Source organism: Ursus arctos, chromosome X, assembly GCF_023065955.2.
Source record: "Ursus arctos isolate Adak ecotype North America chromosome X, UrsArc2.0, whole genome shotgun sequence".
Taxonomy (NCBI): Eukaryota; Metazoa; Chordata; class Mammalia; order Carnivora; family Ursidae; genus Ursus; species Ursus arctos.
The window spans coordinates 4,373,662-4,386,586 of NC_079873.1; the positions used below are offsets into that span (position 1 = coordinate 4,373,662).

Below are 12,925 nucleotides of genomic sequence, written 5' to 3' on the forward strand. Positions count from 1 at the left end.
CAGAAACCTTCGTCTAACGGTCTCTTAATAATATAGATTCTGTGTCCACCAAATCTGTCAGGCGCCATTGAGAACCCCCACAAAGCTCTCAAAGGCACTGGGGATTTTAAAGATTCATAAAACAAGTCTTAGTAGTTTCTAGACAGTCAACAGAATCCTTTTTCTCCTTTTCCTACTTTATGTATTTAAGTAAGTGTGCAAAATTGCTCCCGTTTTCCTCAGGTTTTGCACAATACTCATGACAAACAGGTATGAGCTGGGGCCCCTGTTGGTTTTGTGTGTTAGGAGCTAAACTATGACATCAGCCCCCTGAAGGTTATCCATCCACATAATTAATATGCTTACATATGTGACACACGGGCTGAACTGAGTTCGCCCCAAATTCACGCTGAACACTGACTTCCAGGATGTCCCTGTGTTTGGAGACAGGGTCTTTACGGGGATTTTAAGGTTAAATGGGCCATGGAGAGGGGCAATCAGACAGGCTTGGAGTCCTCATAGAAGAGGAAGAACGAGACTGCTCCGCTCCCCACTCCCACACCCAGAGGAAAAGCCACGTGAGGGCAGAAACCAACCTCGCCAGCACCCTGATAGTGGACTCCCAGCCTCCTGCAGAACCAAGAGGGTGTAAATGTCCGTCGTTTAAGCCACCCCATCTGTGGTGTCTTGCTATGGCGGCCCAAGCGCACAATCACGACGTGCAGGGCATCAAGTTGTACTTAATTGTCAACCGGCACTTTGTCGGTGGAAGAACTGCCTTTAGCCATCTCACATCAAAGGGAATCCATGTTTCCTCCACGGCCCAGCTCCACACGTGCCTGGAACAGCGAGAGCACGGGCATGTCTGGCTGTCTTTATGAGGACCAGCTGCAAAGCCTCAAGCACACGGAGCTGTCATGGGCAAAGACAGTGCCTTTGCTGCCCTGTGGACATGACTGTTCCGAGCGGTCTCCAACGGTCCTGTGCAGGAGAGGCTGACATGCAGGGAACGCCGACGTAAGTCACTGGGCCTAGAGAGGATTCAGCTCGGAATGTCCAAGCCAGCCAAGGGCAGCGCTGTCCCACGTGAGGTGCACGTGTCACAGCCGCCAACGCAGCAGGTGCGTCTTCAGGTGTGTCTGGGTCCTGGCACCTGTTACTAGTGGCCCAGCCACCTACTTACTGACCAGGAGAGCTCAGTGAATGGATCTGTGCTGTGGTGTCCACAAAGATGCCCTCCAATCTCCTTCCCTCAAACATCTAAGGCGGCCACTCAGGGATGAGGGCTGGTTTTCACACCACATCCTTGCAAACTCAGCATTTCCAGAAAGGAAGGTGTGCTGATTCTCGGGTGAGGCTTGCGATCATCGTGTCTTGTCTATCGAAGCGCATATTAACGTGTAATTCTAAACTGTCCACTCCCATGTCATCATGTGCGGCGTTTCCAGAACGGTCTCTGATGCACCAGTCCAGGGAAATCTTTTGCAGAAAGCAGATTCTGTGCATTAGACGATGGACTGAGGGTTTGTGATGTGCAGTGAGCACAACAGTGATCCTAGAAGTACTGCTTGTGCATGAATCTCTTGTGTCAACTTCCCTAACCCTAACCCTAACCCCAAATGTAGAAGCTTGTTTTCAGGGGAAGGCACTGAACGTCCCCAAAAGCAGTGCTCTGAGGAACAGTATTTGGGGGGAAGTTTTCCACAACATACACCTGACCATGGCAGGAGTCACACTGACACAAGTAACATTCACTGGCCTTGTTTCCCTAGATGTTCTGAATCTTTCCTTACGAAATCACTTTAATTTAAGGGACTCACAATAAACAAAAACAGATGACGCCAAGTTTCACTCTAAATGTCTACAGGGCTTCAGCACTGAGGTTCTGTTTCTATCTCATTAGAAATGAAAGTGAGTGAAAAGATAAGGAGCTCTGGGACTCCTGCCCTTCCCTCCCCTGCCTGCTCAGGTGTGGGCTCTGCTGAACGTCCAGGACAAAATGCGCCAAGGGGACACGTGGTCAGGTCACTGGGGAGGGTGTCCTGTCCTCTGTTCCTTTCCTTTAGAGAGGGGAGTACAAACATCATCTCAATCTTGGGATACAGAGCGGCATCTTTCTTTCCCGTCTATAACCACCGATTCAGAGAGAGCTCCTGTCAGGAGACGAGCGGGGACAAGGTGCGCGAGAGCAGGACAAGGATATCCTGGAGCCTGGCAGGAGGGTGGTGGGAAGGGGGCCTTGCTGGGCAGAGCCAGGGGATGCAGTGGAGTGGGTGTCTGAGCCCTGAAGGTGGATGGGGAACAGTGGGGAAGGGGTCCTGGGTTCTTATGGGCTGAGAGCTTCTCTCAGGAGTATAAAGGACAAGCCCCGAGTTTCCAAGGCTCTTCTTGGGTTTTGCAAATGGCATGTGGGGAGTATTTGTTGCTAAGACTCTAAGCGGAATCCAAATCCTGTCCAGAGTTATATGCATGATCAGAGAAGCCCACTCCGGGTCTTCTGCTCCTAGGAGCCTGGCCAGCACACTGTACAATACATTGGCTTTCCCGCTCTACCCAGGGAATACATAAGAGAATCCTTTGACCTCCCATGGGTTTATCTTACAGAGTTCAGTCTTTTGAGCTTCCAACGCAGTTTCTCCCTTTAGTAACACAGCGGCAGTAAGGAGCTCAGACCCATATTCAGCCACACGTCATCCCTACTGAATGAGTGGTCGCATGTGCTAGACTGAGGTCTGCGAGTTTGGCACCAACCTTCTCCCGACCAGGAGCACCTCAGGACCTGGGGCGAGTAGCAGGGGTCAGCAACGGGATCCTGGAGGAGTCAGGAACCCAAACCCCTACATGACAATCTAGAACCAGAAGACAAGGAGCCCAGGGAGAAGAAAGCCCAGGGCTAGGAGGCCGAGAGCAGCTTTACTCCTGCAGCAAATGTACCTTCGACACACCCCGATGGTCTTATCTGCATTTTCTAAGTGGGGGAAACTGAAACTGAGTGCAGGCACAGCACAGTAGTGGGCAGACGGCCCTCAAAGATGTCCCCGCCTTACCAGAACCTGGGACGGTGGTCCCTCTCATGGTAAAGGGGCTTTGCAGATGGAATTCAGCTTACGGACCTGAAGATACGGCGGGCGTCCTGGATTGAATGGGGTGGGGGGGTGTCTCATCGAATCAGCTGTTCCCTGAAAAGCTGCCAACTTTACTCTGGCTAGAGTGGGAGAGATGCTGCAGAGAGACAGAGAGAGAGTTCACGTGTAGGAAGTGTTCGATGCTCCTTTCTTCTAGGCCGAGAGAGAAGACCAGATCAGGCCTGCAGGAGCAGAGGGCAGAGCCCCAGGGAGAGCCAGCGGGGAAAGCAAACTATGGTCCTATCCTGCAAAGAACTGCCTTCGGCCCACTACCTGATGAAATGGGTTCTTGCTGGCGCTTCCAGATAGAAGCCCAGCCCCGCCTGGCTGACTTCTTGATTCCACACCAGAGTCCTGGAGCGGGGAAGCTAGCTACGCCACACCCCGAATTCTGACCCAGGGGAACCCAGAGAGAAAACCCGACGTTGTTTCAAGTGACTCAGTGTGGTAACTGGGTACAGCAGCAGTGAAGAGTGACTAGAAGGGACTAGGCCAAGGTGAAGCCTCAGAATTCACAAGTAACACGGTTTCCAAATATACTTAGTTATAGATATTATAAATCATTGCGGAAAAAAAAATAAACAACTAACACACCTTCTGGTTCTGCTCAGAGGTCTTTAGCTAATAAAACAAACAATGTATTCCTCCCGGAAGTATCGAGGAAGAATGTTTGGTAATCTGCTGATGGCTGAGAAGAAGGAACTTGGCAAGAAATTCCCATCCCAATGGCCAGTCTGCTTTACTTGTGCAAAATTCACACCCACGTTTCTTGTGCATTCATCTGGGGGACGATGTTTTGTGTTAGCAAACAATGAGATCTTGCATTTTAATCCTGGTGATGGAACAAGATAGGTGATGGGGCTGTGGACTTTCAGAATTTAGTAAAGTGTTCAAGAATGACGGGTCCAAGGCTCCCCACACCCCTCAGAGATTTGGATCCTCTCACAAACACTTTGGACAAGGCTATTGCTAAGTCCGGGCTGAAGTGGGTGTTCAGATGTTCCTGTCGGCCTGGCATTGAGTTCCCAGGGCACAGAGATTTGGGGCTGCAACTGCAACACTCCCCAACCACTTGAGGTGACCTATGCACTCGAGCTTCAAAACACAAAGGAATGGGGCAAGTCCTAGTTTGGACAGGCCTTTTCAAAAAAAAAACCAGAAGATCACCCCTGAATTTGTTAAAGGCCATCCTTGGCAATCGCTGGGGACCATTAATTCCGTATGTATTTAATCCAAATTGTGATGAATCCCATGTTTCTCAACCACGGTATTCATTATCATTCCCCACGGAGTGTTTGCAGACATATCCCCCGCCCCCAAAAGGCACCCTCCATGACAAGCTAGCAACACAGGGGTGTAGGCTGAGACGGAGAGCGGGAGGAACCAGCGAGGGATGGAGTGGCCAGGCTGAGGGGTTTTCATTTTGCGAGGTGGCAGGGGAGGGGGGACAGCCACGGGGGCGTGGAGCACAAGCACACTACCACACCAGTGTTTACAAACCCGGAAAAGGCAAAAGCACTGATTTACGGAGAAACCCACAGTACCCGTTAGGTGGCTGTCAACACTCTATCATGGCAATACTGCTCCCGTCTACTACGAATCATTGCACTGCACAACTGCTCAGTGAATTTTTTAGAAATCCGAGATACGAGGGATCCTTTTAAATATCTGATATCCTGTGCCATTCTCCCTGGGAGCGTGGTGGCTTGACACAGACAGGTTATATTCTACATGCTGCTGTGACGGCCTCATGAGAACGATCCTTCTCGGAAACCGATTTCACAAGCCCGTGCACAAATACACACGCAACTGAGAATACTGTGTCATAGTTGTGCTGGTAGCACCACATTATAAGAATAGATTATGAAGGAGCCCCTCCAGGTAGGTCACAAATCATGGTCGCGAACGTCGCTTCCGGCACCCCATTTCAGCAGTTTACATTCTGTGTGATATATGCGTCTGTCTATATGAATCTCAAGAATGAGAAAAAAAAAAAATTCATGGCTTCGCGATGGGTTTACCGGGAGTCACACTGAACAGAAGTGAGCAGAGACGGCGCACACAGATAGAGCGCGGAGCTCCTGGCAGTGTAACGGCAAAGGAAAATGGTGTTGTGGTCTTTGTAATGGCAAAGGAAAATGGTGTTGCCATCGCGTCTGCTTCCTCGCTTCGGCCGATGCGAAGATGCTGGGCAAACACCGAGAGCAGTTACTACCCACACCTGATTCTGAAACGAAGGCGAATGCCCATTTGATCTGGGCACACGTGTGCATGGGAGGTATGTCATACTTCCTGTCCAGGGAGATTACATCTCTCCCATTGTTCCATTGGCTACACTGAACACCAGGTAATGATGTGTGTGATTCCTGCACACATGGTACTGTTAGATAAGTATTCTACACGAACAAATTGGGGCAGGCCCATTCTTAATGACGATTGCAAATACCCATGAACGGCTGCCTCATTCACCTCAAAGTGAACACAACCGTGCACTGTCGTCTTTACTCAAGGGTGCTGCCAGCAGCGGAGGAAGGGGGATGCTGCCGAAGGTCTGGAAAGATGAGAAGGGGCCTTTGTGAGGTCCTTAGCATTGAGGATGTCACTGGGCGAATCCGCAGGACAGTGGAGCCATGTGGTCGGGAAGGGAGGACCTGGAGGAGAGCAGCAGGTCCCAGGAGAGGCCTCAACAGGCTGGAGGGTAGATGGACCAGAAGGCAGGAGAGACAAGGCAAAGATGTGGCCAGACAGGATCACAGTGCCTGATGGGGGTGGTGGTCTAGGAGGAAGGCAGGGTTTGAGAACCAGACACAAGCTAATTTCAAAGCAAGGAGGCCATGGGAGCTCAGCAAGGAAAGGATGCTGAGTCTGGCCAGCGAGATGCTGAGCACAGGAGGTGGCCAGGAAGTGACAGAGGGGTTGCTGGGACAGGAAAAGAGGGACGCTTCGGGGGTCAAGGAGGTCTAGAACAGGCTCCAGTGGCTCAAAGATTATACTGAGCTGAGGATAATTGAGAATCAACAGCTGCACAAAGAGGGTTTTTGTGAATTCTGCGTATCTTCCTCAAAGCACAGGCTCCTCAAGCATTCAACTGTCATGCATGCCCTCCCTGGAGTTTTACGACCAGCGAAAGTTGACTCTTAGTGCTGAAGAGAGGTCAGCACAGGTCAGCACCTGGATAAGAACTCGCCTAAACATTATGACATTGTCATAAAGCTATCATCACATCGTGCTCAGTTCGGCAGCACAGATACTCATAAAGCTATCACATCTCCCACCTGTTCTAAGAGCCCATTTATTTTTCCTGAGGGTCATTTTTTCCCCTGAAAGTGTCCCTCTGTCTTTCTCCAACCCCTATTAAGATGGTATATAAGCCCCAGACTCCAACTGCCTCCTTGAATCACATATTTTGCTGTGAACTGCCACATCCATAAGTAAATAAAAATCTGTTTTGTCTCTTACTAAGGCCTTTTGTCCGTTTAATTTACAGGCACCCAATACAGAACCTAAGAGAGTACAGGAAACGCTTCTCCTCCCTGACAGTGGAATTTGGAAAAGCAGGCAAACTCAGTAGGGACACCAAGCAAAGATAGGTTCAGTGGAAGAAAAGAAATTAAAGGGTAGTGACGACTGTGAAGGTAATATTCAAGATAGTCGGATTTTTTTTTTTTTTAAATACAGTATGGGAGGGCTTGGTAAATCATGTTGCAGCAGACACTGAATAATCCTGAAGCCATTGTATTTGCTCAGTGGTTATTAGAGACAGGAGGAGAAAGCGGTCACGTGGCCTGGCCAGTGATGGTGGAGGCTGTGGGTTCCTGAGGTCCCTGCAGGGCAGACTCCGGTGGCGTGGTGACTCTCTCCTCTCCCAGGAGGGACTCCAGCATGGCTATGCCTCTACCGGGGGTGGTGGCCATGCAAGGCTAACTAAGGAACATCCAATCACGCAGAAGACAGAGGGCCCCGCACAGCTCACCTGGCCACCAAGTAGAGTTTAAATTTGACACAGCAATGCATGTGCTTGCTTCCCATTATTCTGGGAAGTAAAGTTCTTCACAGAGACCCAAAAATGGCAGACACACGTTGACGGCCCACGCCTGTCCGTAGACTTTGGGGACAGAGACATGGTAGGGTAAAAAGAGGTATTGAGAGTGGTTCTTAAATTAACATGTTTGTTTGTCAAGAAGTCAGGTAAAATATATTAACTGCCTTTTCCCACACTGAAAAGTCCACTCAGGTGATTCCTTCTGTAATTGAGAGAATAGTCTTAGTTTTACCAGGAAGACGTCACCCAATTAGAACTCACCAACTATTATGCCTTTATCGTTCTTTCTTTTTACTCTTTAAGTATATAAATGCTTAATGTGCAGAACTTTCTTGAAAACAAAAGAAAACATAAGAGGAATTAAAAAAAAAAACAACAATCCTGAAACTCAGTTCTTAACAAGAAACTGAAATATGCAAGGTAGTAACGACTATGCTTCTCAGAATTGATTTTGGGATTAACTTGTAATAGATGTCAACCCAAGTAATCCCATGTACATGAGGCCATCATTGTTTTTATTTTGCACCAGAGATGTGCAGCGTTGTGGGCTAGGAACTCAAATGGAGAAGTCACACACCCTGAGGACCTGGGGGTGACGCCCAGCTTGTGGGTCAACCCACCTCGTGGCTTGGGGCCCGGCCGCTCATGCCTGTGAGACTGCAGAAGTCGTGTGGTGTGAGAGCCGGAGCACAGGTGACCGTGCCCCACGGGGTCTCGGACAGTCGAGGGGGGCTCACACATGCCCCGTGCCTCCTCGGCACACAGCAGGCACTCAATGAGTACTCGTCAGCGCTGAGGATGGGTGGAGGGGACTTTTGGAGATGGCACCGTTTTTGCTTAGTTTTAGCACAAAAGAATGACACGCGCGGCTTAGAAATAATCGTTTCAGTGAGAACGTGTTTCATGCCAGCTTTGTTAGGCATTTTCTCCTGGTAAAATGGTAACTAACACTTCAACATAATTTCTCCCTTTGACACTGCCTGTTTTTTCCTCCTTTCTATTACTACTACTGTACCTAATTAATTGGATGACACCCACAGCATAATAAATTCCCGCCGGCAACTGTGAATCTCTCCAGCGACTTAATAATCCTAAGAAATGCCCTTGAACTTGGCAGGCGCACTCCTCTCCTGGGCCGGCGCTGCACCAAAGAGAAAGCAGTGGGACATGTTCAAAGACCTTCTCGTGGTTCAACAACTCTCTTTGCAAGCACTTCATGTATAAGGTAGAAAAAAGAATCCAAGTACAAAATTAAGTTTGTGTCCACAACAAGGAGCCTGTTCAAATTTTCCTTTAGTGTCACCACATGCAGATCACCTGATGAGAAACCCCAAAAACCTGGACTGTATTTGCCTAAGAAATATGACAAGAAAGGTTTCATTTCTGCAAGACAAATACATGCATAAATAAACACGGATTAGCAACAAGGGTAATGTCTAGAACACTTTACGAGCTAAATTACTGTTAAGATATGCAATTGCTCATTTTTCTTTGACAAGTCTAAAACAAATATTGTCAGTGAGAAGAACAGGGGGATATGCAGACAATATGGGGAGCTCTGTGTTCACTCTGCAGTTGTGTCTCCGCTTTGCACGGTTTCCTTGCAAATGGCCTCATGCGAAGCGAGGATGAGAGCGAGGGCGTGCTTTCCCTATCAACTCTGTTTCCCCACACGCTTTAAAGCACGGAAATACCACATGTGCACTGACAGGGTGCCTTGCCAAGGAAGGACGGCTATCGTACCGTGGGAAGGAACGTAGCGCGTTTTCCCTTTCACGGCCTCTGCCATACGAGCAGCTCAGGTGAGGGCCAACATCCCAGGAAGCCTCCATCAGCTCCTACAGTCCTACTGGAAGCAGGAGCCTGCAGACTCTGAACGGCTCTGCGAACCCGCCTGTCCAGAGCAGCGGCTTTACATCACTTGTCAATCAACAGCAACGTGCACCCAACAAGGAAAATGGCTTTCACAGCAGGAGGGCTTCACCACCTGAAGGCGCAGAGCACGTGAGGAAGCGAGGTGCTTAGGAATAACCAGACATTCGCACAGGATTTGTAGGAGGATGCCAAGCACGCAGGTGTATCAACGCCCCGAAAGAAGACACTGACCCATGCTGCACCCTGGATCTGGCCCCGTAGCCCTGGAAAGGGGCTCGTCTTTCACTCTATGGTTGAGGGAGCCGGCAACGGTGGGCTCGTCCCTCGTCACACAACTGCCGTCGAGCCGGATTCAGTGATGAGATGTGAACCAGCCCCCGTGTGTGTATCGACACGCTATCAGTGGTACTGCTATCGCTCAATGATCCTTCATGGCTGAGACGTGATAAAAAACGTATGTTTGATCCTGGTCACTGGCTCCCAGCACAGACGTCCTAAAACCCTCGGAATTTCTTGAGCAAGCGGAGCATCTTTTGTTATTTCAGATAAGCCCCTTTCCCGAGTTTCTGCTAATTAACAGAGTACCCTTGGTTCGTTAGATGGCTTTGGGATGGGTTCCAGAAAGACCAAGGCACACTTAGAGGGATGGGGCTTCCAGCCCTAGCCCCGACTTCCAAGGACAGTGATTTAATCACCAATGGGCAATGATTTAATGAATAATGCCTACGTAATAAACCTCGTCAGACCCCTCAAGCATGGGGTTCTTAGAGCTTCTAGGCTGACGAACACACTAAGGAGCGGGGACAGGGGCACCAGGAGGGCATGGGAGCTCCATGCCCCCTGCCAGCCATGCCTGGCCCTAAGCAGCACCCCCACGGGGCTGCTCCTGAATTGTCTCCTGAGTAATAAATCAGAAAATACACATAAAATGTTTCCCCGAGTGCTGAGACTCATTCTAATGAACTACTGAAACTCACAAAAGGGCCTAAGAACCACCCCCAAATTAGTAGCTGTCCAGGCAGAAGGGTGGGTGGCATGGGCGGCCCCAGAGGTGGGGGCACCGTGAGGGGCTGAGCCCTGAGCTGGGGGTGCACCGAGTGTCAGGAATGAACTCAAGTGTGCGATGGCCTGCGGGTGTCATGGACCACAGAGCAGCCCCTGACTCACACACACTCATTGCCTTCAGAGGGTCAAGGCAGCCAGCTGGACCCCGTGCCAAACTAAACAGAATACGACAAACACAACAACTGATCCATGAAACATGCCCAAATCACTACGCTTCATTTGGAAGCAGGTTTCTGAGTAATTCCTGTGACTTGTATCAGAAAAGGGCCGGCATCCCACCTCTGGCTCTCTGGTGAGTGAGGGGAGGAGAGAGCTAGAAAAGAACAGTCACGAAACGTTCTTCCCTGAACTAACTCACTCTAATCCAAAGTCCCAAAAAACAGGAACCAACAGGAACACAGAACCCCACTGTTGCCCTGAGGAATGCCCTTCCTGCTGATAGCACGCAAACAGCACCAACAGAAACCAGCCTCTCAACTCAGTCCCATGTCCTTCTGGAATCTGCAGGGCACACAGTCAGACCTCAGCCTGCCCCCTCTCAACTCAGTCCCCATGTCCTTCTGGAATCTGCATGGGCACACAGTCAGACCTCAGCCTGCCCCCTCTCAACTCAGTCCCCATGTCCTTCCGGAATCTTCACGGGCACACACTCAGACCTCAGCCCGCCCCCTCTCAACTCAGTCCCCATGTCCTTCCGGAATCTGCATGGGCACACAGTCAGACCTCAGCCCGCCCCCTCTCAACTCAGTCCCCATGTCCTTCTGGAATCTGCACAGGCACACACTCAGACCTCAGCCTGCCCCCTCTCAACTCAGTCCCCATGTCCTTCTGGAATCTGCAGGGCACACAGTCAGACCTCGGCCCGCCCCCTCTCAACACTGTCTCTCTGGAGTTCTGGAATCTGTGTAAGCACGTGGTGGAGGCGAAGCTATCCATCCCAACAGTAACAGTGCAGGGAGGAGAATCTGAAGCACAACTGAACACACACTATGCACTGAACATACTTCCCGGTCCTTGACACGCTTTGCCCCATCTCCACAGTGTACCCTGCATGAGGAAGTACTGCACATGGCTGGAGAGTGCACACTGGGGCAGCAACTCCACCAGTGCCCTCGTCCTGCAGAAACACAGAAGCCTGCACAGTTCATGATAAAACCACGGGCACTGTGAGCAAAAACCCTGCAGTAAGAAAACATCCCTGGACAAGCATGTGGGGGGAGCGCAGTGAGGTCTGATGATTTACGTTGTGTTGCTACCAATTCGTTCCGTGAAGTCTGCTCACTGCAAACAGGAAGCTGTCATGCCACATCAGTAAAGCCCCCTTCCCTACAGAATGTCCACTGGGCGGCGTTCGGTGAAACGTAAGCTTCCTAACACAACGTCAGTGCATCCCAGATCGCTGGCCTGCTACCGCAGGTGCAGATGTCCCCCACAAACTGACGTGATCTGACCTTGTCCCTCTTCCCGGGCCACGCCACGGCCCTGCTCTCCACGGTGGCCCTCCCACAGCGGACACAAGGCCCTCCAGTCATGGACAAACCCCACCCGGGTGGTGCACTGGGCAACGGGGCTGCCGCTGCCATTTCTCCTCGCTGCTGGTCTTACCTTCTCCACGGGAGGAGGAGGAGAGAATCTCTTCGCACAGACTAGAAATATGTCGGGATCTGGTTTCCCAGTCTTCACTTCGGGGTCATCTCCCAAAACGATGTGGTCAAACAAGCTGAAGAATTCCTTGTGTCTGCTGGTCTTCATCTGAAACGAGGCGTGGCTGGAGCTGGTGGCCACGGCCAAGGGCACACCATGCTTTCGCAGGTGGTGGATCAGTTTCTCCACGCCTGGGGAGGAGAAGGGAAAAGCCTTCGGTGAGGTGGAGGAGGCCACACAGGGCCACAGGAACTCCTGGGCACGCTGTACTAGCTCCGGGACCTGGACTCTGCTACCTACTCCCAGGAACGATCCGATCTGACACAGAGGATCTGAACGGGGGGCTGGGGCCTCTGAAACACACTCCTCAAACCAAAACTCAAACAGCAGTTCAGGGCTCCGCCACAGCGTTTCCCAAAGTAACAGAAGGGCATTTTACTGGAAAGAAACCCTGCTTTGTGTGCTGGTCCTCTTTTGTTGAAATGTGGAAACCAGACAGAGTGAGCCCAGGGAGGGGCCTCTGCACTCGGTGTACCGTGTTTTGTTTTGTTCTGTTTCCTGAAGCAATGAATATGCAATGATTATGCTGTTGGTGTTTTCTGAGAAAACTCGCCATGCTACTGAAAGCGATTCAATCATTCGTCACACAGCCGGGGAGAGGAAATCCTGAAAGGGCTTCTACCAGAGGCTGAGGACGAAGGCCAGAGCTGAAGGAAAGCTGTGACGCTACCTGATAAGGGAACAGAGGCTGAAACAGACCTTGCTGAACGCGGCTGAGCCAAAGAGCAGCAACGCATCACATGGAAGGAACACTTCCCACACCCTCAGTAACTGCTGGATTAAGTACAGGGAACACCAGTATTCACAGAGCCAGCTGAGAGAGGGCTGGTTATCAGAAACGTGCCGAATACAACAGTACTCTCCACCCTGAAACCTTTGTCGAGTATGACAGTAATGTCTAAATCCACACGCAGCATCAATTATCTAAAACAATATTTTATTTATTATTATTTTTTAAAGATGTTATTTATTTATTCGACAGAGATAGAGACAGACAGCGAGAGAGGGAACACAAGCAGGGGGAGTGGGAGAGGAAGAAGCAGGCTCATAGCGGAAGAGCCTGATGTGGGGCTCGATCCCAGAACGCCGGGATCATGCCCTGAGCCGAAGGCAGACGCTCAACCGCTGTGCCACC

The 12,925-nt window shown here is 50.6% G+C and overlaps 1 protein-coding gene across 7 annotated transcripts in view; it reads right to left on the reverse strand.

Moving 5' to 3' along the window:
• Window positions 1-12,925, reverse strand: part of LOC130541809 (pseudouridine-5'-phosphatase-like) — a 584,313-nt gene that overhangs the window by 509,319 nt on the left and 62,069 nt on the right. For 6 of the 7 annotated variants that reach the window (XR_008958517.1, XR_008958518.1, XR_008958516.1 and 3 more), the window contains one exon: window positions 11,692-11,921. Coding sequence is in view for 4 of the 7 variants with exons in the window: in XM_057309956.1 (XP_057165939.1) it covers window positions 11,692-11,921 (230 nt within the window). In the remaining 3 variants the exon portion in view is untranslated. Of the gene's footprint in view, window positions 1-5,307; window positions 11,922-12,925 lie in introns of those variants that run through there. The other variant, XM_057309955.1, reaches the window with a different exon arrangement.